Consider the following 23,027-nt stretch of genomic DNA (forward strand, 5'->3'; position numbering starts at 1 on the left):
TAGACTCTAGACCCTGTGGGCTTCAGCAAGTGGGGAGGATGGGAAGCACTGTCAGCAGCTCCTCACAGACAGATGTTGGTGGGCAGGTTTTCTCTTTCCTCTTAGCTCCTAGTGATGACCTTGATTTACCTAATTAATAAGACTGTACCCTCTCTCCTTTTTCCTGACTCTTCCCCTTTGATCCTGAGGGCACAGGAAAACAAGTGGCTGGAGAAAGGGTTGAGGGTGAGAGGTGGTGAGATTGGAGGGGCATGTAGGAGGTAATGTTGTCTCTGGAAGTGGGAGTGAAGAAGATTTTCATTTAGGGTGAGGAGGGAGGGATTTGAATGAGTCAGAATCATAAACTTGGAGGCCTGCCAAGGAACCTTGGAAATGAGTCTGCATACAGCTGCAGAGACCAGGTACCAGGTGACGTCCAGAGTGAGAGGTGAATCCTAGGGTGATGTCCAGGGCTGAAAGTGCTGCCATTTCCAGCACCCTTTCAAAGAAAGTGGAGGTAAAAATAACTTCTCTTCAGAAGTCCTTAATGGGAGTTCCCTGGTGGTCCTGTAGTTAGCATTTGGCATTTTCATTGCCTTAGCCCGGTTTTAGTCCTTGGTTGGAAAAGGTCCCACAAGCCATGTGACGTAGCCAAAAAAAGAAAAAAAAAGTCCTGATAAATTTGACTGGTTTTATTTTTCCAGATACCGAATTATGAGACATGGGTGCTTTTGTAGAGCTAACGTGTAGATTTGGTAGCTTGACTGTGAAAATAGATCTTAAGCTCATTATTTTTTCCTCCTGATTTTCAGTGTGAAGTTATTTCTTAACAGACCACATGTCTCTTCTTTTTAAGGTGGATTTTTCAGCTTATCCTTGTTTAGTTTTCAAGAATAGAGTCATCATAAGACCTCATGCCACAGAAGAGATTAAAGTGCTCTTCATACCATCTGATCCTGGGATCTTCCGATGTATATTCAGTGTTGCTTCCTGGCCATTCTCAGCCGACGCAGAGACCGTGGCACAGGCGGAAGCCCTGGCCAGCAGGGTTGTCCTCACTGCCATTGCTGAGACTCCCATGATCGAGGTGACTGTCTGTGAGTGGGTCTTTGTCACAAGTGGTATTTTAATGAAGCTATGTAAACCTTAGAAGTAATATTTGGGTAAAATGAATTTGTGGATGAGTGTGCCAGAAAGTTACAATCAAGCTAAACATTGGTTCTTAATATCTTCTTATTCCAAAATGTAAAATTCTTTCTGGGAATTCCCTGGTGGTCCAGTGGTAAGGACTCTGTACTACCGCTGTCAAGGGTATGGGTTCAGTCCCTGGTCAGTGAACTCAGGTCCCACAAGCTGCAGAGCACTGCCAAAAACAAGACACTTAAAATTATTTCTGTTGTTTTACAGAAGCACAGTATACTTGCTAAGAAGTGTGTAAACAAAGTATAACATTAAACCCAGTTTTCCAGCTGGTTTCCATTCTGTAGTTTGACGTGTGAGGGTAAAGCACCGCGTTCAGATTCTTTCCTCCAGTGTTTTCCGTACCTGAAAACATTCCTATTCTACAATCTCCCCTTTTCTGGAAGTGAAAGAAATTGGGTCTAGCCCAGTTGGGACAATGAAGTGCCTTCTGGATAGGAGGCTGCTTAGGACAGTGGCTCTTTACCCTGGACATTGAAATAACTGCGGGGTTTTAGGTGCACCCCAATGCCTCGTTCCACTCATACCAGCTAAATCAGAATCATGGGAGGGGGAGGATGTGGCCAAGTAGCAGTGATTTCTAAACCTCACCGGATGATTACAGACTGTAGCATTAGTTAACATGTGTGACTGCACATGCAGTGTCTTATTCTTATTGGTTGTGAGTAGAATCAGAACTAGCACCCTGAACACGATTCGGGAACCAGCGAGGGGGTGGGCTGGGTGCAGAGCAGGATGAGCAGAACACTCTTCCCGATGATTAGAGACTGAAGGGCCTGCGATGGAACCTGGCGTGAGTTCAGCCACCCTCACTGGGGCTCTGAACTGCTCCCACCGCACCCATTTTTTTCTTTGACTCAGAGAAGCTCGAACTGTGCTTCTGTTTCGAGGTGAGGTAAGGGTGGGGTTCCCCGAGGAGGTTGATGAGGACCTTGTGGGCCTCCTTTCTTGCATGCACATGCTTTTCTTTGTCCTCCTGGGGCTGTGCTTACTGCCTGGGCTTAGCAGTTTACTTGTCCATGGTGTGGAGAAGGAAGTAGAGGTTGTGGAAGTTCTGTTATTACAACTCTTAGTGATCTTTACATTATGCTTAAGTGGCATTGTATGAATTTTTCAGTCAGCTGTGCCATGCTTGTTCCAGGGTAGGGACTCTCAGCTTTGGCACCATTGCCATGTCTGACTGGGTGGTTATGTGGTGGAGGCTGTCATGTACAGTGTAGGGATCTTAGCAGAGCCCTGGTCTCTGCTCACTGGGTGTCAGTAGCATCTGTGTTCCCCCAGTTGTGATGCCTTTACCAAATTACCCCTATTTGAGACAGTGTCATTGACTTCCTGTGTTTCCGTACATTCCGCTGACCAGGCTTTTGAACCTGTCCTTAAAACAGACTACGTTTTTTTAAATTACTTTATTTTTTTTTGAAGGATAATTGCTTTACAGAATTTTGTTGTTTTCTATCAAACCTCAACATGAATCAGTCATAGATAGACATAAATTCCTTCCCTTTTGAACTTCCCTCCCATCTCCCTCCCCACTTACCCCTCTAGGTTGATACAGAGCCCCTGTTTGAGTTTCCTGAGCCATACAGCAAATTCCTGTTGACTATCTATTTTACATATGGTAATGTAAGTTTCCATGTTAACTCTTTCCATATATCTCACCCTCTCCCCATGTCCATAAGTGTATTCTCCGTCTATTTCTCTATTGCTGCCCTGTAAATAAATTCTTCAGTACCATTTTTCTAGATTCCATATATATGTGTTAGGATACGATATTTATCTTTCTCTTACTTACTTCACTCTGTATAATAGGTTCTAGTTTCATCCACCTCATCAGAACTGACTCAAATGCGTTCCTTTTTATGGCTGAGTATTATTCCATTGTGTATATGTACCACTTCTTTATCCATTCATCTGTCGATGGACATCTAGGTTGCTTCCATGTTCTAGCTATTATAAATAGTGCTGCAGTGAACAATGGTATACATGTGTTTTTTTAAGTTTCGGTTTCCTCAGGGTATATGCTTGGGAGTGGGATTGCTGAGTCATATGGTGGTTTTATTCCTAGCTTTTTAAGGAATCTTCATACCGTCTTCCATAGTGGCTGTATCAATTTACATTCCCATCAACAACAGTTCAAGAGCTTTTCTCCACACTCTCTGCAGCAGCTATTGTTGGTGGGCGTTTTGATGATGGCCATTCTGACTGGTGTAAGGTGATATCTCATTGTAGTTTTGATTTGCATTTCTCTATTAATGAGTGATGTTGAGCATCTTTTCATGTGTTCGTTAGCCATCTCCATTTAGCCATGGAGAAATGCCTGTTTAGGTCTTTTTCCCACTTTTTGATTCGATTGTTTGTTTTTCTGGTCTTGAGTTGCATGAGTTGCTTGTATATTTTGGAAATTAATCCTTTGTTTCATTTACTATTATTTTCTCCCACTCTGAGGGTTGTCTTTTCACCTTGATTAAAGTTTCCTTTGCTGGGCAAAAGCTTTTAAGTTTCATTAGGTCCCACTTGTTTACTTTTGTTTTTATTTCCACTACTCTAGGATGTGGGTCATAGAGGATCTTGCTTTGATTTATGTCACTGAGTGTTCTGCCTATGTTTTTCTTTAAGAGTTTTAAATTCTGGTTTTACATTCAGACTACATTTTTGTAGCAGAAACAAAAACTAAGTAGTATTTGAGGCTGTCGTGTTTTGACAGGCTCAGGTAAGTCACACTTAGTGGATTGGTGTGCTCCTTGGAGTCACGTGACTCACTTGAAGAAACAGATGGCTGTGTCCCAGCCCTAGGGACTGCGATTTTGCTGGTCTGGGGTGCCATTTGAGCCAGCGCACAGACAAGCCTGGGGACCTCAGTGTAAGGGGTGGTTCAGCCTTAGCCCAGTGGGGCAGAGCCTTCCCGGAGGAGTAGTTGGACCTGAAGGTGCAGCAGGATATGATGGGGGAGCTATGTCCCCAGGAGAGGTGGTTCAGGGACTTCACACACAGGCTGCATCTGTGAGACTGCTCAGTAACCTTCCTGACTTGTTAAGAGGCTGTCCCAGGTGGCTGTAGCGAACATGACATTTTAAGTATGCATGCTTTTATTCTGGCTCTCTGTGGCTGCTTGCTGGCGTGTGTTCCCTGAGGAAACATGTGAGTGCCTGTTATTGCTGACGTGCTGTTGTTAGATTGTGAACTGTTTGCTTTCTTTGTGGATATGAAGTTCCAGTTTTGACTCTCATGCTTGTGTGACTGTTGTTGAGCATCGTTTATTGTGTCTGTTAGCTGTCCTGGCCTCCTCTTCTCTGAACTGCCTATTCATATTTCTTGCCCATTTTTATTTAGTTTTGAATGTCTTTATAAATTTTTGTAGATGTTCTTTGTATTCTGGAGTATAAATCCCTGTCAGTAGTTATGCTTTATGATTATTTTCTCCCATTTCTTGGTTCTTCAACACTATGGACTTTTTTTCCCACTTTGGTTGTGCTGAAATTTTCAGTATAACCTAGTTAGCCAAGAACCTATCTCCCACACATAAAACAAGGCTTGATTTTCTTCTCCCCCAGAAAAGTAACCCTTGGAAAATTACTTCAGATTCACTTCTTGAGGGTCAGCGTTAGCTTGCCTGTGACCATGTGAATGGATGTCCGTGTGGAATGTCAATAAAGTCACTTGATAGAACTAGTTTTTTTAAAAAGTGGGGGAGACTGAGAAATTGAAGCATATCCAGGGATTATTCCTGGTGCTTTGTAAATGTTGGATGTTACGCATTGACCTTTTAGATTCCACTCTAAGAAGCAGTGTGGTAAGTGGTCAGGTGAGAGGTCTGGAGTATTACATGCAGAATCAACCAGGGCAGCCTCCTGTGTTCTGTGAAGGAGGGCTTCTCTTGGAACTGTGTCCAGTGACAGCATCACTCGGAGATTTGAGGAGTGCTGTGGGCTCAGTGTGGATGCACGTGGAGACTCGGCTTTGTGGGCACATGAAGGCAGCACTATGTCCATGGTAGCGAAGAGCCTAAGAGCTTGACTAGCAGTCCTCTCAAAGCAGCCTCAGCTTAGCTGTAACTTTGTTCTGTGTAGTATATTTGGGTACATGGACTACATTAAAAAAATTTTTTTTTGGTAGAAAGTAGCAATTGTAAAGTAGCCCTTGGAATTTCAGGTAAGCTTACTGTTAATACTGACTATTTGTGGCTAGAAGGGCAGTGATATAAACTGTCATATTTAGTAATATATTGTTTCTATAAATCCCTTTTCCCCCCATAATTAGGTAGAAACAGAAAAGAAAGGTGTTCTTGATTTTGGCGACTTGACTTACGGAAGCTGGAAAGCTCTGCCTCTAAAACTGGTGAACAAGACACATGCCAACATCCCCATCAGACTGATTATCAGTGCTGTAAGTACGCTACTCATGACGGATCTTTCACAGAGTTTCGTGGACAGGTGGTGTAGGTACAGCTGGTAGCATCCTTGGCTGACTTCTGTCAAGAATTTCAGTGTTTTTGTTAAGGCTCTGTGAACAGATGTAGCCTCCCACCAGCATGACACCATTGGCTCTGCTGAAGTAGCCCCTCCCGTTTCTGACAGAATGCTGTGGCCTGGCGCTGCTTCACCTTTTCCAAGGAGCCCATCCACGCAGCTCTGAGAGCATTGCCTTATGCCCATGCAATCGCGCAGCTGGCCGCCCCTTCGGTGATCAACCACATGATGCCTGCCAGTGACGATGGACAGGTAATTGGGAGGTGGAGGAACTGGTTTAGAGTTAAGAAGGAAGTCAAGTTCCAAACTACTTTTCTCTCACTATATATGCAAAATTTTTTTTATTTTACAGGATCCAGAATTTCTGGTAATTTGGGTTCTTTTCCATAGTCCAAAGAAACAGATCACTTCTTCAGGTATCATCTTTACATTTTATGGTATTTGCTTTACTCTGTAGCTAAATCAACTAGCAAGTTGAGGCTTATTTCTTCCATCAGTGAATGTGTCAGATGTTCCCTGTAATTTGTCAGATATTTTATGATGTTTTAAAATTGGGCAGACAGCGTGCTATTGGTGGGTAACCTAAGCAAGTACCACTGAAGACCTTTTGGGATCTTTTCTCTTAACTGATGTTATCTCATCTATCAGATATTTTCTTCCTTTTTCTCCTCCACTCATTTCTGTTTCTTTCTGAGTTCTTTAAAGAGTCATTTCAGTTAAGATTTTTTTGTACCCCCAAGGGCATAGTGTTGGGCCATGTGTGGCATTTAGGATTAAATAACTGTTGTCCGAACTAAAAGAATGACCTTTTATAGAGATTCTAGACTCAGCAGAAGAGTTTTTGGCAAGAGTCGATATAGAAGTTGATAGTCCAAACCCCACACCAGTCATTAAAAGCATCAGTCTTCGAGCAAGAACAGGAATTGCCCGCATCCATGCCCCAAAAGACCTCCAGGTACCCTGGGCTCCTCCCTTTGCTGTTATCATATGTCAACATTGATTCCATGCTAAGTATGATATTTAAAAAATGCCTGCTTTATTCTGTCCCCTAGACTCTGCACTTGTTTGCCAGTGTGGCTTCCTCAGCAAGGCAGTGCTTACCTCTGAAAAATGCTGGGAATATTGATGTCCACCTGGATATCAAGGTAAGAATTTGCATTGGAGATGGTAGCTTATTCTCTTGGACTGAGATGATCAGTGACCCCTCGGGTTCTGAAGATTGCTGTCCGCCGATCTTGTCTGGGGCTGGGGAAGTTGGGGGGTCAGCAGGAAGAATCAGAGCTAGTGTTGTCCAAGCATAAGGCAGATGACAAAGAACTTCAGCTGGGATGCCTCACATTGTACACACAAGAACTGAGCCCCAGATTATTTCCTGAAGACGTGTTACCCTGTAGCTGGTGGGGTGGAGGACAGGATCCACGTGTGTAGATGTCACTTATGATGTGTTTGGGTGTGTGAGGAGGTGTTCACAGTCAGGAAGTAAGGATGGGTGGGGCTCTGGTGGACAAGGAGGAGGAAAGATGTATGGTTGTCAGTGGGAGACAAGGGCATGGATGGGTGAAATCTGTGACTTATTACATCAACATTTAGATCCCAGATCAAGGAAGTCACTTTTCAGTGGATCCAGAGAAACTATTCCTTAAACCTGGAGAAGAGCATGAAGTTATAGTTTCATTTTCTCCAAAGGATCCCATGGGCTGTGAGGAAAGGTAATGTAAAGCTGTTCACCATGGCGAGTTTGTGCTCTGGTCTGTGGCTAGGAGGACAGAGAACATGCTTCACTTTGCGTGGCAGACAGCACAGATCTTTCCTTTTGCCACAGACCTTCGCTGAAAATCTCCTTGTAAACCAACTGACTAGAAAGTAAGAAATCACTATTTTCAGATATATTTGAAAGTATTACTGTGTTTGTCACTGACCTTTCCTCTCCAAGGACACCATCTGTTGACCTTGTCAGTTGTTAAAGATATTTCCCCACTCCTTCAAATCCTGAGTGAATATCACCATACACTGGTTAGAGCATCCTTGTCACCAGCTTGTGAACTTGCCTGGTACATATAGCTTAGCCCAGCCGCCTCCCTCCGGGGTAGAGTCTCCACTCAGAGGCTTTCCTCAGCCCTACCCGGATTCCTCGCCTGTGAACTCCTCTCCTCTGCACTCAGGCACTTGCCTGTCTCCTTCCCCACTGGCTTCCTCTTCTGGGACATCAGCTCTGAGGAAGAGCACGTGTTGTGTCCTCAGCACCCAGCTCAGGCTCTTGGATGAAGGAAGCGGGTAGGACAGTAGTTGCTGAAAGAATTGAGTTCTGAACACTGAACTTAGATGGTTTTCTTTGCTAGGATCTTGAAAATATTCGTGCAGCCATTTGGCCCTCAGTATGAAGTGATGTTAAAAGGTGAAGTAGTTTCTTCAGGAAATAGGCCTCTGGCACCTGAATCTCTCACCTCAGATGTTCCTTCAATTTTATCCAACAAGCAGTTTCTGGCCTGGGGAGGTGTCCCCCTCGGTAGAACACAGTGAGTATGCACAGCAGCTGTCATCACTGACTGCTGTTCTTCGCTGTCTCCATGATGACCATGTTCATGTTCTCAGAACTGAAATAAAACTATCTTATATTCAGTATTCATCCTACCATGAATTCCTATCTTTTAGTTAAATTTTTCATGTTTTTAAAATACAAGCCAAAAAAATTAGGTTTCCGTTTTCTTAAGCTCTTTGGTGAATTCTTTGCTGATGACCAAACTTAGGCAGCTGCAAGTATCTTGGTTCCTTCTCTGGAAAGCACTGGGGGCTGGTGGGAAGAAGGAACAGCGATGTTGCCTCTTAGAGGCTTTTACGGTCCAGCTGGTGAATGGTGGTTTTCCGTGGGCAGCTCTAGTGAGAGCACTCTCAGCTAGACTCCTGCACTGTCCTGCATGGCCCTGGGTTTTAGGACCGTCCTCCCCAGCGGCTCCTGTGCCCATGCAGCCAGTCCATCTCTGAACACTGCACTTGGTTTTAATTGGCTTTGTTTTTATGAAAAAAGTTTTTTTCTGCAAGTCTTTCCCAGGCAGAGTACCTGTGGAAGGCTTTTCTTTGGTGTGCTAATAACCAAAGGTCTTTGATTTTACTCTGAGGTTAATTAAACTCAGCAACATTTCCTTTTTAATACAAGGTACACAAGGCATAGACCACAGCTTAGATAATTTAACTGTTAATTTTCAAAATTTGTGTAAAATAGAGATTTATTCACGTATTTTCTCTTCTCTAGTGAAGAGAGAATGCATGTATTTGCAGAGGCTGGAGGATTTTCATATTGCCAGCCAGCTGCAGTGCTACTTGCATTAGAAGTTTTTTAAAAGTTAGGTTAATTGCAGTATGCTGTTTAGAAGACTACTTTGTACAGATGAACCTCTTAAAGTAAAAAATCTGTACAATGTGCTTAGGACTCTTGTTTCCATCAAAGGTAGGTTTTGGAGCTAAGCATGGTCTTGACTAAATGAAATAGTTCATCTGTATTTTCTGAAGACTATTTTGTAAAACAGATAATTCCTACACATAGAGTGTGGATAAGGGCAGCTAAGGAGCTGTAACAGGAGAGATTAAACTGAAAGTCCTCTCCAATGTGGTGAGTCTTGAGTGCATGTTCTCAGAAATGCGGAGTTCCAGGACTGTGGAGCACCACCCACGTGGCTCAGGCAGTCCGTCTGCCTCAATGCATTGCAGTCGGTTTTAACTGGTTTTGTTTTTATGATTGTAGCAGCATCCATGGAAGAAAACCACATTTAAAATGTGCCATTGTTTCTAGGCTTCAGAAACTAGCTTTAAGAAACAATTCTGCATCTACAGCCCAGCATTTACGCCTGCTTGTCAGAGGACAAGACCAGGACTGCTTTCAGGTTTGTGGAGTACACGGCCCTGTTCTGTGTCATGTTCTTTTATGTTCAGGCTGTCTTGCGTTGTTCATTCTTGAAGAGTCTGTGTTACTGGCATGTTTTGTTTGTGCTGCTGCTCTGTCTTACGCAGAGGTTGTTTTTGAATTGTAGCTGCAGCACACTTTTGGCTCAGAAGAGCGATTGACCAATAACTGTGAGGTCAGGATTCGTCCAAAAGAAGACATTTATATCTCTGTGTTGTTTGCACCTACTCGCCTGTCTTGTATGTTGGCCAAACTTGAAATTAAACAACTTGGAGTTCGATCACAACCAGGTGTTAAGTTCACGGTAAGATAATTTTGCTGTTTTTTCTCCCATGGAGTTTATGATGTATTGTAACTATTGGTTCAGTTCAGTTCAGTCGCTCAGTCGTGTCCGACTCTTTGTGACCCCATGAATCAGTTAAATATTGGTAAATATATCTACTCTTTTATAAGTCAAAATACGTGATTGGTTACCTAGGTTTACAGACAGATTAGAGAATAATTATATACCTTGTAGAATTGTCCATTTTAAAAGCAGCCACCCTAGTAATCCTGTAAAATAGGTCTTGTCTATTTCATTTTGATTTGAACTTCTCAGGAACCCATTGTTTGGTTAAGTCCAGATTGAACTGTTTAAGTTGTTGATTTTCCAAGTAAATTTTCTTCTTTCAGTTCAGCAGGGTGTGTCCTAACATTACTTGTTAGACTCTGTTCTACACACTAGGGATACACGGGACTTTTCTGTGTTGTTTCTTCCCAGCATAATTTCAGAAGATTTCAAGTCATTGCTTTAGCTAGATTCAGGGCGTTAAGAGAGAAAAGTGATAAACCCTGGAGGGGAGGAAAGAGGGACAAGGTAGTCAGGTGAAATCCAAGCTCTGTGAAAGCAGCTCAGAACCGAGCAGCTACCTGGCAGTGGAGCTGGGACTGCAAAGCTGGTCTTTGCCCTGGTGTCACAGAGGAAAGGTGGAAAAGTCACAAGATTAACACCACCTAAAGGTTTCTTAAACAGAATAGATAGTTTTGGCAAATCTAACTGTATTTGATGCTGAAGGTGGACACATGCTCTCTGGAGCTTTTCACGTGGCCCCACGAGCTGTGATGTGCAGAACAGCCTGCAGAGTGGTGGTTCTCAGCCACCAGGGCACACTTGGTGGTTTCTGGAGACATTTGTGGTTTTCACAGTTCGACTTTTGGTACCTTTTTTTGAGTGGTGGCCAGACACCCCCACAGTGCACAGGGCACTGCACATTAGATGGCCCACCCCAGGGTCCACTGTGCCAAGGCTGAGGAGCCTGCTCTAGTTGGGTTTTTATTTTATTTTAGTTTTGGCTGTGTAGGCTTGAGGGATCTTAGTTCCCTGACCAGTAATCAAACCCAGTCCCCCAGCAGTGGCAGCACAGAGTCCTAACCACGGGACCACCAGGGAAGTCCCTGAGAAGCCTGCTCTAGAGCAGATTTCTGGTTGAATCTTTGGGTCTGTGAGCATTACTCAGATTTCATTTTATTTAATCTTTCTTGATCTTTTAACCTTTTAGTCAGTAGTCATTTGTGACTTCTGATACTTTGAAAATACAGGAAGAATACTGGTATTGAGTGTTTTAAAAAGCTGATTTTCCTTGTTTTCTAGCTTCTTATATAAGATTTACTGGCAAGTTTCTATGGGAAAAGAAAAATCAGAAATATTTTTGGCTCTTGGAACCAACAGAGCTCACCGTGGATGAGGTGGACTTTGCAGGAGTTCAGATCTGAAGCCCTTTAAATGCTGTTAATTTTTACTACAAGGCAGGCAATACTGAGGTTTCATCAACCTGAGTTTAATTTTTCAAAATGTTATTGTATTTGATACATAACAACTTGAAATAAGCCACTGATGTTTTCAAGTTTGCAAAGAATTCTTTGGAATTTATTTTAATAATTAGGAATGAAAGAGCATATTTAATGGAGTGCATTTAAAGAGTTTGGAAAGTTTGTATCCTTGCAGGGTATCTGTTTCCTGCACTCCTATTTATAGAGTCTGTTCTGTGACTTCTGTTTCCTGGTGGTGCTGCACCCCTGGGGGCCCCATGGCTCAGGGTGCCGGGTCTACCCTGGAGCCTCCACTCTGCACCCCCATGGCCAAGCTGGCTGTCCCCTGAGGCCCATTTGAGTTCTGGCTTCTCTTTGGCACACTGCTGACTCTTCTGGACCAAAAGTTAACAAGAGTATATGCTCATAGATTTTTCTCCCCCCAAAACTTTTCATGTTCTAAATATAAAATTACTAGAAATCTGAAAGAATTACTTGGCAAACATTCACATACCCTTGCACTTAGATTTTACACTTAACATTGTGCTGTATTTCTTGTGTCACATATTTAACCATCTATCAATTTAACTTTTGTATGCATTTAAAGATAAATTTAAATTTCAGTGTCTTTCATGCTGAACACTTCTTAAGCAAGCATACACTTATTAAGCAAGCATATCAATACTAATCTTCTTATTTTTCCTTGTCATCTAAGCTTGGTTTCTGTAACTGAAAAATAATTATTCTTGGGGTATGGGAAGGTAAATAATTTTGCAGCTCTTTGGTTTGTTTTTCTCTTAAAGCAGAGTCTTTACTATAGGTAGGGCTTGATTGGCAGTGAGGTAACCATTAGCCAAAGTACACAAAGATGAATAATTTTAATTTCAGTAAATCTGTTTCATTGTCTTCTCTGACTGTAATTTGCTCTTCTGTTTTCTGCTTACATAAAAATAATTCCAGATGTTTGTATTCTGTTTTTAGATACCTTTGTCTGGATATGGAGGCACAAGTAACCTCATTTTGGAAGATGTTAAAAAATTATCTGACAGTTACATGGTAACAGTGAATGACTTAGTGCCTGGCCAGGAAAGTAGAGTTGTTATTTCTGTCCGTAACACTGGCTCTCGAGCAGCTTTTGTTAAAGCTGTAGGTTTTAAGGATTCTCAGAAAAAAGTTTTGCTGGATCCTAAAGTATTAAGGATTTTTCCAGACAAATTTGTGCTGAAGGAAAGAACACAGGAAGTAAGTATGAAAGTATCTGCACTAAAAATACGAGCTCATTTTTAGGTTAAAGTAAAAATTATGTATTTTATGGCTAAAGCTAACATCTTATTTGAAAGGAATATAGGATCTTATCTGATCTTGGAGGTGCTGTTTATGTGCATCAGTGTCTGCAGCCACTGTTTGTGTTCCTGTGACATTTATTCAGAGTGAAATATTTAATATTCACTCCTGATTTTTTTCTTGGCATCAGGATGTTACTATAATATATAATCCATCAGACAGAGAAAGCAGTTGTAAAACCACCACAGAACTGTCAACTATATACTTTTTTGGTGGAGATGAAATTTCACGTCAGCAGTATCGAAGGTGGGTTACTTACCGTAGACCATGACGGGGAGCATTCATGGAAGTATTGAAGCCTTAGCACTGGTTGGGATTTGTAATTTATGGAAGATGTTTTACTACTTATTAGTGAACTGGCAGATGAACAGTTTTGGTAAAATTTGTGTGACCGATAAGCTACCTGTAGGAGAGATACAGGTAGAAATAGCTTGTCTCCAGGTTTCCTCGCAGTGAGTGTCCTTTTCTAGACATATATATAGTGGCCTCTGCTCCTTTGTTCAGATAGGACCTTGGACTTCATCCTTGGACCATCTTGATAATGATGGCAGATCAGTTTCAGAAAAGATTTAAAAACTACTGGAAGAAAGTATATTGTGTAAACACACCTGACATGGAACATTTCTGAGAGTGTTGAGAATTATTTGAATGGATCAAGCTGTATTTTAGACGTTGTAGAGTGTTTAATTACTTAAAGCTTGTGCTTCTAAAAAAATTTAGTATACCAATTTAAATGTAGTTTTATATGCTGGCATGTTGTCAAATTTTTATTTAGGTCTAAGTATGATTTAGACTTATTTATGAGTTGAAATCAGAGTTCTTACGTCACAAAATCTTTTTCCTTGCCTAAAGCTGGTATGAGGTGAGTGGAGGTCATGCCAATTCATGGTTCATGGGAAGTTGCTGCCTCCTGGGAGGGTGGTGTGTGTGCGGGCCAGTTTTGCTTTCTTCCAGTGCTTTGTGTCGTGCTGTGATTTCTCCTGATACACATTCAGGAAACAGTACTGTCTGTGGAGGACTATTAGAATGTTTAAAAAGAGTTTAGTAATGACTTAGTATATAATAATAGCACAGACCAGATGTGAAGGGTTCAACTTGGAACGTGGTTTTGTCTCTCAGTTGAGTATTTTAGAAATAGAAACTGACATTTGGAGAAATTAGATCACAGTTTTTTGGTTTTTTCCCTTTCTCTCTATTGGAGTATAGAAATCAGTGTACTGCTCTATAAATCCTTTTTGCCATTAATTTATGGTAATCAGATTTCTTTTGTTTGTGAACTTTTCAGTTTTGTAGAGAAATTCACTTTTCAGTTCTGTCACCTCAAAAGTCTCTAGAACAAGTCAGACAGACTGACAGAATTACATGGCAATTTAAATGTTTTCTTTAGATGCATTATTTGTATCATATTTTTTCCTGAGACAAATTTCTAACTGACCAAATTATCACAAATATTGTAAATGCATGACTTGAAAAGAATCTGATTTTTCTTCTTTCTGCTCTTCTGTCAGAAAGTTGTTGCTTTTACGTGTTTAATTGAAAATGATGATGTATATATACCACCATGTATAGCTTTTAAGGGAACATCCAAAACAAGTTTTCTTTCTAAAATTACCTATATTGTGAATTAAAGCATAATATCTATGTATTAATGCACCATGATGTCAGTGGGATTTGCCAGTCATTGCCAGATGCATGAATAAAATCTAATGAAGGTTTTTTGTCTGTAAAATGCCTTTGAATAAAATCTCTACTGACAGAGCTATGCTGCACATGCCGGAGGTGAGAGAGCAGGTCCTGCCCAGTCAGAGCGTGCTGCACAGCATCGACTTTGCAGAAGCATTTCAGGACGAGCTGCTTGTAACTGAAGGTGAGAATTTCAGTGTATTTTATTTTAAATGTATTTTCTTATTTGGCTACGTTGGGTCTTAGTTGCAGTGTGTATGATCTTTTGTTGCAGTGTACGGGTTCTCTGGTTATGGCTCCAGAGCATGTGGGCTTAGTTGCTTTACAGCAGGTGGAATCTTTGTTCCCTAACCAGGGATCAAACCTTCATCCCCTGCGTTGCAAAGTAGATTCTTAACCATCAGACCATCGGGGGAGTCCCTCAATATATTTTAGATCTTTTGGGTCCAGTGATGTGATATAAAGAAGTGTGTTGGTTTAGATGTGATATCAGACTGAATTAGTCACAGCTCTGCTGTATAACTTCGGATAGATTACATCACTGAAATTCAGTTTCCTTAGCTATAAAGTGAGAGGAATAATATTTGTATTGTCTGCACAGAGTTCTTGTGAACTCTTGTGAGTTCAGATGAGAGAGCTTTGCCTTGTAAATGTTAGATATTAATATGTTATTGCACTTAGTGTTTGGGGGACTTGTGGGCAGAGAATGGTCATGATTAAACTCAAGTTATTACTACTTAAGGTTTCATGATTTCACACTTATGCTCATTTTGAGATTTCTCTGCTCTTGTGTTGGGTGTGCAGTTGTTGGAGGATGTGATTGTGGTTGAGTGACTCTAATCTAGATATTTAGACCTGTTTGAGCTGAACAGTTCAAGTGTTTAGTGGTATTTATTACTCATACAAAATATAAGAATGGAGACATGCAAATTGTGTAAAAATACGTGTACAGATTTTCATCACAGTGTTCATTATAGGAAGAAGTTAGAAGTAACCTAAATGTCCAAGAGTAGAGGATTGTTTAATCTTGCAAAAGAATATTTTTAAGCCATTCAGACAGTATGATTCTGTATTAAGTGACATGAAAAGCTCCTCATTTATTAAGAAAAAAGTTATTTTTAAATTTTGCATGTAAGATCTCCATATGGTAAAAATAATATCTTGTTTATAGTTAAGTGGGTAAAATTTGCAGGAGTATACACACCAAAATACTAAGAATGGTTATATTCTGGTGGTAGAATTTCAGGCAGTATTGTCTTTTCCACCAACTTCTGTTTTCTGGTTTTTTAATGATGAAGTGCATACTCCTGAAGTGGGAAATGATAAGGGAAAGGGTATTTATTCCTGTGTAAGGTGACAGAGAGTAGTTTATGACCTTTCGGGCAGATTGGGAGTCTAGATCATCTGCTTCAAGGGTGGGTTAGTTACAAAGAGTGGAAAGATTGAAAACGGCTGGAAAGAGTCTTGGGTTTGGAGCTGAACCTCACTTCATAGCCCCACCTCTGCCAACTCGGCTCCTCCAAGCTTCACCTTGCATGTCCGTCCTCAGAGGAAGGAAGAAGCCATGTGGCAGGGTTAACCTGACTGTGCCCTGGACGCCATGGTATAGCAGCAGTGAGTCCCAATGAGAACGGGGCCACGTGTACAGCTCTTGGCTCAGCCACAGGACTGATTGGATGGACTTGGTGGGTGGGGAGTACAGGGCACGGTCACAGGGGTGAAACGTGCATGCAGCCTGGCCTCTGGGGGCTAAAAGACCAAGGAGGACAGGTGGGGAAGTGCAGCAGGAAAGTTCTGACAGACCCTTTGTAGGGCTCAGGGGCCTGAAGAAGGGTGCCCTGCTAAGAGAGCGGGGAGGGGTTGTGAGGAAGAGAAGATGTGCACCACGGTGCCTGGAGAGGTGTGTTCTGGCACAGGGAGCTGGTGTGCAAGCATTTGGAAGGGGATGTATTAAGGGTCATGCTGACAAACCCAGCCAAGCGCTCAGGTAACCTGCTGAGCCCCCCTGCATTGGGGCTGAGTGGGGGCTTCAGGTGGGTGGGCCCTCAGGCACCAGGCTGTACCCCAGGGTGTACTGGCCTCCTGGAGGTACTGTGCACGCTGCCCAAATGGAGGGGGAACGCAGCCCACTTGGTTTTGTGTTAATTGGTATAGTGGATCCCCATGAGAATATTGCAATTGAACTTTTTATATGATTATTTTGAAAAACATTTGTTTGAGCATATTACTGTGACAAGCATTCATAGTGATCTTTTGTAAAATGTGTAATGATTGTGGCAAATAATTTCACAATTAAGCTTTATAGTCAAGATATCTTAATATAAGTTTCAATTTATACTTCCTGTGTTCTTTCTGAAGTTTCATTTTAAAAATATATAATTCTTAATATTTAATTTATATGTAGAATACAGGCATATTCTCTGAAAATTTCTTGTATGTATGCATTCATTCAGGCGGGTTTATCTCTAGATAAACTGTCTGATCAGTCTAAATACATGCAGTTATGCTAACACCACCTGGTTTCTGGATTCGCTGAGGTTAAGTGTCTGTGAGGCAGTCTCTCAGATCCTCGCTTCAGATGCTGCATTCTGGAGTTGAGGTGATGCTGCCTCTGAGCACTGCCGAAACTGAGCAGGGTAATTTATGTCAGGGGTCAGGATGCTTGTTGTTATGTTATAGTAGGGGAAGACTGCAGTTCAGGGCGGGAAGGGAGGTGGCCACAGTTCACCGCTGAGCACTGGTGCCGCTGTCACCAGGGCAGAACCTGGGCTGCAAGTCACTGATGCTGATCTGTAGGGTCAAAATCTGAGTGTCACCTGACCCCAACTAAGAAAGTACAAGAATATATGTAAATGGTGTGATTGTGTGAAGATTCATGTATTTCACACATTATTTTCTGTTTCAGTATATGACCTTCCCCAGCGGCCCAATGATGTCCAGCTCTTTTATGGAAACATGCGTAAAATTATACTTTCAGTAATTGGAGAATTTAGAGATTCCGCTTCCAGCAGAGAATTTCTTCCACCTTCTGCCAAACCTAGCTTGGAATTCAAAAGGTAAAACTAACAAAACGTCTTTCACCAGATTTCAAGATTATTTAATTCATAGTAGAGCTAATCCTTTCCCTTATACTTTGTGCTTTTTGTCTTGAAATGTTTATTTCAGCTTTATTTTTAAAATTGAAATAATTTAAAACTTACGGAAAAGTTTAAAAATAGTATAGAGAACTTCCATACACTGTACAGAAATTCCCTGGTTGATGACATTTTATTATTTTCCTTTATGTATATGTGGCTTTCTCTGAACAAGGTATTTAGGAGTGAGTCGCAGGCATGATGACCAGTCAGCCCTGAATTTGCTGCACATTAACCCCCTCATAGCCATGGCAGACCTGTCAAGGTTAGGACACTGACGTGATCCAGGACCACCGTCTGGTTCGTGGATTCCCCATGTACCTGCAAGTTCCCCAGTGGTGCCCTGTGTAGCTAAGGCAAACAACAGAAAGGACACTGCCTCTTTCCACTTCCTCTTTGGTCCAGAATCTGAGATTACGCGTGTGTTTGATTTTCTTGTCCCTTTACTCCCTTTCAATAAAGAGAGTTCCTTGGTCTTCTTTTCACGCCTGAGAAAACACAGGGTTGTTTAGCAAGTAAGATCTACAGAGTCAAAGGCGTTATCCAGGGTGAATCTTTGGTGCTGACTTGGGATGAAACAAGGAGAACCTGGGACTGCCCGTGGTCCCCTTCGCGGCATCAGCTCTCCCCTCTAGCTTAGGTATAACACCACATCCGTAAGTTCTAGATTGATATGTGACACAGGAGGGAACTATTTTGATCATGAAAAGTATCTCATACTTTGATAATTATGTAACCTGTGTGAAATTTTTCAAACAACTGTGCCACATAAATTAGTAAGTTTCATATTTCTTTACCGCGGACAATGGGAGACAGACAGGTGCTGTGTCAGGCCTGTTGTAGGTAAGGACCTGAGTGCGTTAGCTGTGGGATCCGGCATTCGCAAGATGACAGGTGATTTGACTAAGCCATCTTTATTTATTTCTCCTGGGCTTTCCCTGTAAAATGGGAAAAGTAGGCTATAGGCCAGGAACCTTGCTGTTCTTACAGAGTGCAGGCCAATTACTTAATGAAATAGTCTTAATTTCAGTGTCAACTTCAGGACACGCAGAGTGATGCTATTTGTTTCTCAGTGCAGCGTCTCTGGTGCTGAGCAGTGCTGCTTGTCCCATTACTGGGAAGATTCTTGCCAAGTTTCTCTACTGTAAGGTTAGTTAATAAATATCTTGGAGGAGTGTTACAGTAAGTGACTTAAAAATGGTAGATGATCTTCCTTGCCAGACTTCATGTGCCCAGTGAGGATGGATGGCATCCTGACCCATGTTATTCCTGTCTTGGCTGCTGACTGGTGATTTTCTGATCTCACCTTTCTTTCTCCATTCTGTAGTTATCTTTCCATTCTGAGGAAGGAGTGTCCTTTTTCCTCTTATTCACGTGTTTCAGGGTGGACTCAGATTCAGGACCAGTCCCCTTGTCACTAATTGGTTTCCTGAGCTGCTCCCCGGTCCTGTGCCTGTGCCCATAGCACCTGTGGGCACCTCCTTATCCACAGACTCATCCTTCACTTCCTTACAACCTGGAAACCTGGACGCGGGCAGCAATGTGCTCATAGTTGTTAGTATTATTAGCTTTGTGAAGCCAGTTATCATTATTCACTTAAAGATACACAAAGAGTTCTGTTGTTTTTCTAAAATTCTTAATATTGGGCATTTTTGTAGTAAATCTTATACTTCAAAAGTTAAAGCAAGGAAGAAATTGTTGTGTATTCTAATTAAAGATTAGTAATATTTAACCTGGCTTCCCTAGTGACTCAGTGGTAAAGAATCTGCCTGCCAATTCAGGAGACACCAGAGATGGGGGTTTGATCCCTAGGTCTGGAAGATTCTCTGGAGAAGGAAAGAGCAGCCCACTCCAGTATTCTTGCCTGGGAAGTCCAACTGACAGAGGAGCCTGGTGGGCTACAGTTACAGTCCATGGGGTTGCAAAAAGTTGGACATGACTGAGTGACTAAGCACTTACGCACACACGCACATGCAATGTTTAACCTATACTGTACTTTATTTTTTATACATTGCTTAAGAATACACAGTGGTAAGGATTTTTATTTGCTGAAAAATATATAGTATATAGTATACTTGAAGTTTTATCTGTTTTCAGATTTATGAGTAATACAAAAATATGACACAATCTGCTTTTTATCATTTTTAATCTCTTTTCTCTCTCTCTAGTGAACCTGGCAGTTATGAGGCACATGGTGGTAACATTTCTTTGGATGTTTTGCCAGTGAAGGGTCCTCAGGGTTCTCCCCTTCTTTCACAAGCTGTTCACCCACCTCAGGATAACTTGGCCTCAGAGGAAGTGTGGGCTGTCCACCCTGAGCACCTGATCTTGGTTGCTCCTTCATGTGAGTGTATCCCCAACGTCAGGACAAAAATCTGTGTGGGGCCCTGGCTTTCCCTGCTCTGTGCACACAGCTCTTGTAGGGAAGACCAGAGTGTTGTCCTGACATGAGGCCATGGACGCCAGGCCAAGCTCCCATGAACAGACCCTTCCTCCTGCCACCCCTCCCCACTACCCTGAGAACTCAGTTGACACTTGGCCTCTTACCCTTAGCATTGATACAGTTGGTCCAGAGGAGGGAAAAGGCCTAGTACCTATGTCTGTGCCCAAGATAACGCAAGGGTAACAATTTCCAGGTTTTGTTTTTTGTCTTTGCTCACTATTGATCTTATTCAGTATCTTTGTAGTTCCCAAGATTGAATGAAGATCTTGCTTTACCAGGAATTTGAAATTTCTGTCAGGGGCAGTTGAGAAAGCAAAATAAGTTGGTATTATAGTATATTTATGTAGGATTTGTTTTTGCTATTTATTAATCTTGGTCTTTATTATTAATGCTAACTGTGAGTAATATTTTATCTGCTGTCATAGGTGATAGAGCAAAAACTGGACGTTTCCAGATTTTAAATAACTCTATTAGGTTGCTGAAATTTGAGCTGTACTGGCCAGCACACTGCCTTACAGTGACTCCACAACATGGGTTTATCGCACCAGAGTAAGTATGACCTCCTTGTCCACTGGTTGTTATTCACATGCTTCATAGGCCATTTAAACTTAGTAAGATTTTGCAGTGTGCTGACTCTACAGAGCACTGTTCGTGGTTCTGTGGGAACCCACTGAGTTCAAGACTCATACTGCTTAGCGGTAGGGCCCATCCACAGCCAGTTATAGTATCAGCCTAAGAGAGTCAAGAGCTGAGTGAGACGGGAGAGAATTCCTAGAGTGAAATCTCCTGACACAGCTATGCCTACAGAGTTACAGCATGGGATACATCTGTGCACGGAGTGAGGGTGGTAGTCCCCGAAGCCCAGTGGTCCTGGCTTGTCACCTTGGGCCTGGAAGCCTACTCTGCTGGTTTTGTCTAAGGACATTTTACAGACATGGCTTCCTGACTTCTGCTGTGTCTGAGCTATAGTCTAGCTTACCGTTTTCCACAAAGGATTAAAAAGAAGTCTTCGGGGGCCGAGTGGTGATGAGCCACTGCCCCCACTGTGCAGCATGGTTATTGTGCAGCATGGTTATTGGTGGGGTAAGCCTCAGCTCTCCACTTCCTGAGAACAGTCCCAACTGGCACAGAACACGCACACCTGAAAGTTGCTTCACATTTGGCAATAGCACCTTTGCATGAGAGCAACTTGGAATCTGTTTTCTTTGCTTTTGCAAAATGATGGCGTATGGACTTCAAGAGAGTTTATTTGACCAAGACTGGGTTGAGGTAAGGTTAGGGACACTCAAGAGAAAGGCTTCTGGGACCAAAGCAGTCAGTTAAGTACTTGCTTGTTAATGGGTGAAAAACTGGAGGTGACAGGGCAGGTTGTCCACAGCAACTGGTACATGGCCCTTCGTGTTGCGCTATTAGCTCAGCTATATTGGATGTGGGTATAGATCTCTGTTGTAACTGGTACTGTCTCTTAAGTGACAGATCTGGTCACACTCCACATTTCAGTCTTTGTCATCCCATAGCTCTTGAGCACAGTGAGCACAGAAACCTGACCCACTGCAGGAGGAAAGAAGCACTCTTCTCCCCACCCCCATTCCAGTTACTCTCTGCAACAGTGACAGCTTAGAGTATTCATGGTAGTGGTCTTTCTCTAGAAATATTTAGTTTGAATTACTGTATAGATGTATTTCTGTGGTGTGGTCTGTTTTCACATGAGCTTTGCCCTCAGGTTCTTGACTTTACACCACTCAGCTTTTTGTCAATCACCAAGTTGGGATTGAGGTAAAATCAGATGTACATGGGAGCTCACCTCTGTTCTCTGCTCTTTCTGAACAGTGGGGAAACTCTTGGTGGTCATTGATGGTGCAGTGTTTTAACTCTTGTGGTTATTGCTGTTACTACACTATTCTTGGTTCTCAGTATTCAATTCTTCTTTTAAGGAGTAAGATGCAAATTCTTGTGAGTCCCAATTCCTCCTTATCCACAAAACAGTCAATGTTCCCGTGGAGCGGCTTGATCTATATACACTGTGACAATGGACAGAAGGTACTTAAAAAAATTTTTTTAATCAATATTTTTTTTGCAATTTAAATGTTATAATCCTATTGATGGCACTTATATTTCACAAATCAAATTGAGGTCCTTTCAGCCCAAACAGCTCATGTAATTAGAGCACTTAGTACAGATTTTTCCACCAGTGAGCTGAGTAAGTTTCCTGGTGCAGCAGTGGGGAGTAGGGCCTGGAAGCCACCATTAACTTGAAAATTCTGCTTTGAAAAAGAGGGGAGTAGGGAAAAAAGAACAAGTCAAATAGCTACTTTGGGATCTGAATAGACTTTACTTTCTAAATTCATCAGTGTTTCAGTTGTTTGGCATTACTTTTGTCTACCATGATTAAAAAATAGGAATTAAAAAAAAAACCAATAATTTCACTTTGTGTCATTTCAGAAAATTGTGAAGGTTCAAATCCGAGAAGACTTGACCCAAGAAGAACTTTTCACTCATTTGACCTCCAGCCCACTTGGAATCCTTTCCCAAGAAACCGAGCGTGCAGTTAATCTGGTAAAACCAGCAACAAAACCACCTTCCACAAAAGTTGAGCTAAGAAACAAGACAGTTACTTTTCCTCCAACAGAACCTGGTGAGACCTCAGGTATTGTATCACAAGGTTACGTCTTCAAATGTTGATAGGTGGGATCTAACGGCTCCTACTTAACCGTAGTTCGAGACAGTGTTAACTTTAGGAGAAAATCAGCAGTTCTCAGAAATTGTTTCAGTGACCAGCTCAATTCAAGGAAGCTACAACTAGGCCTTCAGTTCAGTTCAGTTCAGTTGCTCAGCCGTGTCCGACTCTTTGCAACCCCATGAATCGCAGCATGCCAGGCCTCCCTGTCCATCACCAACTCCCAGAGTTTACCCAAACTCACATCCATCGAGTTGGTGATGCCATCCAGCCATCTCATCCTCTGTCATCCCCTTCTTCTCCTACCCTCAATCCCTCTCAGGCCTTTAGTAACTGTCTCTATTCCAGGAGGCTTAGACTGTTTGTCAGAGCCATCCTTTCCTAACTCTCACTAGATCTTTGACCAGAGCTGCTG

The 23,027-nt window shown here is 42.1% G+C and overlaps 1 protein-coding gene across 1 annotated transcript in view; it reads left to right on the forward strand.

Moving 5' to 3' along the window:
- Window positions 1-23,027, forward strand: part of CEP192 (centrosomal protein 192) — a 72,453-nt gene that overhangs the window by 33,926 nt on the left and 15,500 nt on the right. The window contains exons 19-36 of the mRNA XM_052660615.1: window positions 836-1,066; window positions 5,437-5,562; window positions 5,754-5,897; window positions 5,998-6,061; window positions 6,461-6,600; window positions 6,698-6,790; window positions 7,236-7,354; window positions 7,985-8,161; window positions 9,433-9,523; window positions 9,671-9,847; window positions 12,313-12,573; window positions 12,806-12,921; window positions 14,433-14,542; window positions 17,264-17,414; window positions 19,661-19,836; window positions 20,361-20,484; window positions 21,870-21,975; window positions 22,378-22,582. Coding sequence (XP_052516575.1) covers window positions 836-1,066; window positions 5,437-5,562; window positions 5,754-5,897; window positions 5,998-6,061; window positions 6,461-6,600; window positions 6,698-6,790; window positions 7,236-7,354; window positions 7,985-8,161; window positions 9,433-9,523; window positions 9,671-9,847; window positions 12,313-12,573; window positions 12,806-12,921; window positions 14,433-14,542; window positions 17,264-17,414; window positions 19,661-19,836; window positions 20,361-20,484; window positions 21,870-21,975; window positions 22,378-22,582 — 2,611 coding nt within the window. The remainder of the gene's footprint in view (window positions 1-835; window positions 1,067-5,436; window positions 5,563-5,753; window positions 5,898-5,997; window positions 6,062-6,460; window positions 6,601-6,697; window positions 6,791-7,235; window positions 7,355-7,984; window positions 8,162-9,432; window positions 9,524-9,670; window positions 9,848-12,312; window positions 12,574-12,805; window positions 12,922-14,432; window positions 14,543-17,263; window positions 17,415-19,660; window positions 19,837-20,360; window positions 20,485-21,869; window positions 21,976-22,377; window positions 22,583-23,027) is intronic.

The sequence above is a fragment of the Budorcas taxicolor genome, chromosome 22, assembly GCF_023091745.1.
Source record: "Budorcas taxicolor isolate Tak-1 chromosome 22, Takin1.1, whole genome shotgun sequence".
Lineage (NCBI taxonomy): Eukaryota > Metazoa > Chordata > Mammalia > Artiodactyla > Bovidae > Budorcas > Budorcas taxicolor.